Here is a 6,928-nt window from a genome sequence, read left to right as displayed (position 1 = left end):
TGTGTATTTTTATTGTGGGTCCTTCTAGCTGTGGCATGTGAGATGCCACCTCAGTGTGGCCTGACGAGCAGTGCCATGTCCTCGCCCAGGACCCGAACCAGCAAACCCCCGGGCCACCAAGGTGGAGCGCATGAACTTAACCACTTGGCCACGGGGCCGGCCCCTAAGGCTTAACTTTTAAATGGAAACTTCTCACGGAGCTGCTTCTAAGAAATCCTTGTGCCTCCTGCGGCTGCAGGTGCTCTGCTGGCAGGAACTTCTAAGGGGAACAAGCAACCTCCCTAACATGCTGGGCTGGGAGACGGCTGCTGGACTCCTTTCTGGCTGGAAGCGTCACACCTCTTTCTTTGCTGAGGCCCCGGTAGAGCTGATCGAGGCCTTCTTCAAACGCCACCCTGTCCTTGCAGACATCTACCGTGGCACCATGAACGCTTTATCATGCACATACAGTTCTACTTTTTGAGGGCAGGGCTCAGATCTTAAGATCTTAGCGGGGAAACCTGGTACCAGAGACTCACTCCTTGAGAAGTCATCACACTGACAGCAGGTGATGGTGACTTGGCACAGTGGAGGGGTTATTCTAAGTCAGTGCTTCTCAACCCTGCTCCATGCCAGACTCTCCGGAAGATCTTCTCACACCCAGGCCACACCTCAGGCCCAGTAAATCAGCATCTCTGGGAGAGGGGCCCTGGAATCAGCCTTTCTAAAAGCTCCTCAGGCAGTTCCAATGCACAGAGTTGAGAACCTCTGTTCTAAGTGGACTTTGGCAAAAAGCGGGGCTTGATGTTGTAGGAATTTTGAAATTTTGGCCACAGCTATTTTGGTGGCTGTGATTAAGGTAAGAGCCCTATCTATGTAAGTGAGGCAGGAGAGAGAAAACTGCACCAGGGTTGGGAGACCTGCGGAGGGCCCACACGTCCACCCCCTGAACTGCACGATCTCCAGCACAGGCGGCGACTGCCCCACTCTCCCTCCAGTGCAGGGTCGCCCCACTCAGGGCCTGCAGAGCGGAGAAGTCGCCGGTGGACAACTTATCACCTAACCAGCCTTTAAGGACCAGTCTTTCCTATTTCATGAGCATTTTCTAGACTCTACAGCCCCCAATTAAATGGTAAACTCAAAATTTTAAGATTGGCAACCAATAGAGGTACATTTCTTAAGCGGTTCCTAATTCTCGGTAGGTGCTGACCACCTAAGGGCCCCAACACCTGAAGAAAACACAACCCAAATCAAACCACAATGAGACACCACCTCACACCCATCAGGATGGCTATTATATATATATATGTATACACACACACGTATAAATATATATAACAAAACAGGAAATAATTATCAGCAAGAGTGTGGAGAAATGAGAACCCTTGTGAGCTGTTGGCGGAAAAGTAAAAAAGAATAGCCGTTGTGGAAAACAATATGGCAGTGCCCCAAAACATTAAAAATAAAATTGCCATATGATCCAACAATTCCACTTTTGGGTCTAAACCCAAAAGAGTTGGAAGCAGGAACTCAAAGAGATATTTGTACCAAACGGTAGAAAAAAGGTAGAAGCAATCCAAGTGTCTATCAACAGATGAATGGATAAACAAAATATGATACCAACAATAGAATATTCTTCAGCCTCAAAAAGGAAAGAAATTCTGACACATGCTACAACATGAACGAACACTGAGTACCTCATGTTAAGCAAACAAGCCAATCACGGAAGGACAATATTTATCATTCCACTTACAAGAGGCAGTAGTCAAATTCAGAGGGGGACGTTAGAACGGTGGTTGCCAGGGGCTGGTGAGGGGGAGGACTGGGGAGTTATTGTTGAATGAAAAGTTTCGATTTCGTAAGATGAAGAGTTCTGTGAGTGGATGGTGGTGATGGTTACACAACAATGTAACTACTTAATGTGCGTTCACAATGCTGAACTACACACTCAAAAATGGCTAAGATGGTAAATTTTGTTGTTTTATTAGTCTGTGATGGGACCAATGAAGGAGCCTGCACTTTCACAGAAAGTGGTTTATCAGAGTAATGTCCTGAGGAGCCCTGAAAGGACCAGTGAGGCCTGGGAGGAAGCTTCACGTATTTTCTACATATATTTGAGGGTAGGAGACAGTAGAAAGGAATGTTCCAGACTGGAATGGGACAAGATGCTTCATCCATTCCTGTTTTCTTTCTGATTCCGACAGCAAATGTCTCCAAGCCTCACAGGAGTACCTCTGGGATTGCTGATAGTGGTTTTTTTTGGTGAGGAAGATTTACTCTGAGCTAACATCTGTGCCAGTCTTATGTGGGTTGCCACCACAGCATGGCTGACAAGTAGTGTAGGTCTGCGCCCAGGAACTGAACCCAGGCAGCCAAAACGGAGCACGCTGAACTTAACCACTATGCCACAGGACCAGCCCCTGCTGGTAGTGTTTTTTGGGTTTTTTTTAAAGATTTTATTTTTTTCCTTTTTCTCCCCAAAGCCCCCTGGTACATAGTTGTATATTCTTCGTTGTGGGTCTTTCTAGTTGTGGCATGTGGGACGCCGCCTCAGCGTGGCTTGACGAGCAGTGCCACGTCCGTGCCCAGGATCCGAACCAATGAAACACTGGGCTACCTGCAGCAGACCGCGCAAACTTAACCACTCGGCCACGGGGCCGGCCCCTGCTGGTAGTGTTTTTGACGTGAACCCAGAAAAGGGACATTAAAAAAAAATTAACTGTTATAAGCAAGCAAGCAGGTAGGACGTTGTCACATGAAGGTGCAAAGCAGGGAGGACGTTTGGGAACAGCAGCTGGCTATGGCACCTCAGGTTCTGAAAGACCTCAGAGCTCCCGTGAAGTCTGTGAACCCCAGCTGAGCATCACTTTCCATTCCTCTTTGATTAAAAAACGATTACGCAGCTTGATCTATCCTCATCAGATTTGGCTTGGACCTACTTGTGGCTCTTCCCAAAAATCAAATGTGCCCTCAGAGAAAGAGCATTTACAATACTGAGAATATTCCAAAGAACGTGCCACCTTAAATGGCAAAGGAGGCCACCTCCAGAGGCTTCCGAACCAAGAGAACCACTGAAACGAGTATGTAATCCCATAAGGGGGACGATGGGAGATTCCTGGCCTTCCAAGATGTACAGGCTCTGAAATGTCTGCTTACAAAGCAGGTGGCTCCCGGGAGAGGAACACGTGGAAAATAAGGCTGCCCAGGAGATGCGTGGACAGATCGGGATGGCAGGGCAGGGAGCCATTACCTCACCTCCAACACAGGTCAGGGGTCTGACTTCACTGTGCATGCTCCACACCGTCTATGTTCTGGGCTTGCTCCTTTACCTTCGTGCCCTCAGTGCCCAGGTGGGGCTGAGCCACAGAACTCAGTGCTTAGGCCAAGCCTTGGGGCCACGCAACCACATGCTCATTTGTCCACGTGGCTACTTTGCGATCTCCTCTGAGGACCCTCTCCCACAACTCTAGCTTGAGAGACCATCAAGTGGTGAACTGGCTCTTTTACTCCCAGAACGCACGCCTTAGCCTGTGGTGTAGGATTCTGTCGCGAACCTTCTTCCTGTACCCCTCAGCTGTCCCTGTTCTTCTGCACCCAAGCCCTGGTGAAGCTCGTCTCTGCCAGGTTCTCCCCAGTGCAGACACAGGAGGCACAGGCTGGGTCCCGCCATGTGTCTGGAGGGAGCAGTGCGGCCACTCTCCCCAGGCAAGGCCTCCCTCCCCGCCCCGAAACACAGCTCCTTCCCACTGGCTTCTGTTCTCCTGGCCAGAAGCTGGCTCTGCAAGGGGGATGCTGCAGGGGCAGACTGGGATCTGAGGGGAAGGCCATGAGGGCTGAGCTCTCCCACCACGTCCTCTGCCAAGAACAGGAAGAGAAACCTGAAATGTGACTGTGCTGAAAATCCCAGCCCTGGGCTCTCAAATCACGAATGCAGAAACCACAAACCAAAGGAAAAAACAAAAAAACCCCAAGTCTTTACAATTTTTTTCCTCCCAATAGCTGGTTCCAGTGATGTTTATTACTCAGCTTGAGTTGGAATAACATTAGACAAAAATAGAAACAGCCTCTGGCTTTACAAAGCCTTTGTACACGTCCTCCGACTTTTCTGTTCATGCCAGGGCCCCTCGCTGCTGGTCCAAGAGGCCAAGGGAGGCCAGACGACCCTGGATGGAGCAGGGCCTGCAGAGAGGGACACATGTCTCAACACTGGACCGAGAGCAGAGCCAGGCAATTCGTTCAAACAATGCAGCCTGGCTGGCGACTCGAGGTTTGAAGGTGGGGAGTGAGTTGCTGGGGCCCCGGGGAGACTGGCCCCAGACTTAGGGCTGATCTGGTCTAGGACACACAGGGACATGCCTGCCAGAAGGGCCAGGGCCCTGCCCCAGGCGCAGAAGTTGGGTGGGCAGGTCTGTGCCACCCTGTGCTTGGCCCAGAGAAAGAGCTCTGGGTGAAGACTCTTCAGGAGCTCTGTCCCCAGGGGCCGGTGCAGTGGGGCAAGCAGGCTGGGGCGGGGGGCGGCAAGCTCCGAGTTCCCGCTTGTGTGAGCCCCCAGGAATCCTGCCTGCAGTTGCTCCTGCTGCTCACAGCAACGGGAGCTCGCCTCCTACGCTGGAGGGACCAGGGATTTCGCTTCAGAAGCCTCCTGCAGCACAGAAGGCCCGGCCGCCTCGGAGGGACGCAGGGGACTTGCTGAACCTTGTTCATCTCTGATGGGGGGAGGGGCAAACAACGCTGCCGCTTTCCAGGTGAAGCTGGTCCAGCCCAGAGGCCAGCTACTTTGTGGACCCCCAAAGATCACTGCATTGCTCTGCACTGTCACTCTGAAGTGCCGGGACTCTGTTCTCCTGGTCCTCTCATGTGAAGGGCAAGCCAGGCCTGGCCGCACCCTCACCCAGGTCCTCCGGGCTGTCCTCCAGCCTGGGCAGATGGTGCTGTGGCAGCTACTATCTCAGGGGCTGCTTGAGCTCGAACAGGCCGGTCCCGCCCCTGACGACCTTCCCGACCACAAGGCAGGCGGAAGGGGACCTCAGCTCATCATGGGATCCTGGGAGAGACATAAGAACACTGTTAGCTGGTTGAGGGAGAAGTTGGGGGTGACATAAGGGGAGGGCGGGGGTGCTCAACACGGAGGCTGGGCGGATGAGGAACCGCAGAGGCTGATGAGATCACGTAAGGCAGCATCGCTTCCACTTTGAAAGAGAAGGCAGCCCTCTTCCCTTTCCTGCAAATGCAGAGGCAGCTTCCCTGCCTGCTGCCCACCCCTCCCCAGCCGCCTCCTGCAGTGAGATTCTGAGATTTCACTCGCATGAAAGGTGTGTGGAGAGTGCCCAAGGGGCAAGCCTGTTTGCCTGTAGCAGATTCAGGAGAGGGGAGGCCAGGGGCACCTGCCCACGCACTGACCCATCATGGTGGCCTGCTTCAGAAACTGGAAGCTGGTTTCAAATGTCATCTGCTGCAGAGGGGAGGAGTTCGACCGGATCCCAAAGCGATTCAGTGGCTTGTAAACACCCTCGAAGCACATGTAGTCAGCAACCAGGGAGAGGTGGCGGGGGTCGACCGCAATGCCTGTCACACGGGGGCAACATCAGGAAGGATTAAGCAGTGACAAGGGGCAGCTGGAGCAGTGTCATCTGACATAAGTCAGAGCACGGGCTCGGGTGTCAGACCTCAGGCTCCACTCCCAGCTCTGTCAACCACTCATTGGGCTACTTAACCCCTAACCCCGGCGGGGAGCCCCTCCCTTGTCCCCGGTCAATCACTGCATCCTGCTCTCCACTTCCACCCAACAGCACGGGAAACAGAGATTCCAGACTTCCAGGACATGAGAACCTAACAGCACTGTTTTCACTTGGGAGGATGGGGCCAGGTCATCAAACAAGGGCTTCCCAGAGGCCAGCAGACGAGAAACAAATGAGGGGGCCTTGGTGACGGGACTCACTGCACAAGACTGAAACATAAGCCCCCCTCTCCACGGTCACTCTCAGGGTCTCCTACAGGCTACCTGCTCACTGTGCCCATACGTCAGTCCCCCTGTGGCGCTGAACCAACACACAGGACCTTCTGAGTGCTGTCCACAGCTCCTCTTACCGTACACAGCAAAGACGTCCTTGATCTCCTTCTCAATCACCCGCAGTGCAGCCTCGATGCCATACGTGCTGGCCATGGCGTGGATGTCGTTGGAATAGAGGCGGCGCAAATCCAGAACCTGTGGGAGGAAGGAGGGATTGATCTGGAGGGCCTGGCCGTCTGCAGGCATGTCCCACCTGGGCTGCGCTCTCTTTGTCTGACAGTCAAGCACAGCTGATGACAAAGTGGTCGCGAGGCAGCCCAGGATCAACGAAAGGAAACAGTGTCGGCAGAGCTGCTGACAGCCTGCTGGCTGGGCCCCAGGTCTGTCTCGTCGTTACCAGAGCCAAGAAGACTTGGTGCCCGCTTGAGAGTCAACAGGAAGAAAGGTATCTTATGGTTTGTTTACTTAACAGAGAGACCTATTTCCTAGGACTGAGGCCTCGCTCGGTAGGTAAGGAAAGTTCCCTAGCAGAGACACAGACACCTTTCCAGGGCCCATGGAACAGACGTGGGTCAGCCAGGCCGTCAGGCTCCAGTTCAGCTGTCCTGGGGGGGGTCCGTGGTGGCTCTGCACTATGGCAGGTCACCCTCACAGGAGACGGCAGACCCTGGCAGCTTGCCTGCCCTTGTTTAAACAAACCCTCTGAGCCTGACACGGAGCTCGTCCCGTCAGCGGCAGACTCTCAGGAGTTACAATCCCTTCCTGCTCTGTCCTCTGGGGAAGCATTCGGTGCAAGGCTCTGGGGTAGAAGAAGCCTTTGTGAGGGGAGACGTGTACGAGGCAGGGGGGCTTTGTCAGCTTGGTGCAGACTAGGGGAAAGTGGGCTAAAGGGGTCCCAGCTCCTAAGTGTTATGTGGGGAAAACACTTGTGCCCAGGGG

General features: G+C 53.5%; 1 protein-coding gene across 4 annotated transcripts in view; it reads right to left on the bottom strand.

The window, feature by feature from the left end:
* Positions 1-2,411: 2,411 nt before the first annotated feature.
* POLR1A (RNA polymerase I subunit A) overlaps positions 2,412-6,928 on the bottom strand; it is a 77,508-nt gene continuing 72,991 nt past the window's right edge. For 2 of the 4 annotated variants that reach the window (XM_070572167.1, XM_070572168.1), the window contains exons 32-34: positions 6,067-6,184; positions 5,380-5,544; positions 2,412-5,023 (exon numbers count right to left, since the gene is read on the bottom strand). In XM_070572167.1, the coding sequence (XP_070428268.1) occupies positions 4,923-5,023; positions 5,380-5,544; positions 6,067-6,184 (384 nt within the window). In that variant the 3' untranslated portion in view covers positions 2,412-4,922. The remainder of the gene's footprint in view (positions 5,024-5,379; positions 5,545-6,066; positions 6,185-6,928) is intronic. The other 2 variants (XR_011525917.1, XR_011525916.1) reach the window with 2 other exon arrangements.

Source organism: Equus przewalskii, chromosome 14, assembly GCF_037783145.1.
Source record: "Equus przewalskii isolate Varuska chromosome 14, EquPr2, whole genome shotgun sequence".
Taxonomy (NCBI): Eukaryota; Metazoa; Chordata; class Mammalia; order Perissodactyla; family Equidae; genus Equus; species Equus przewalskii.
This window is presented reverse-complemented; position numbering and strand designations above follow the sequence as displayed.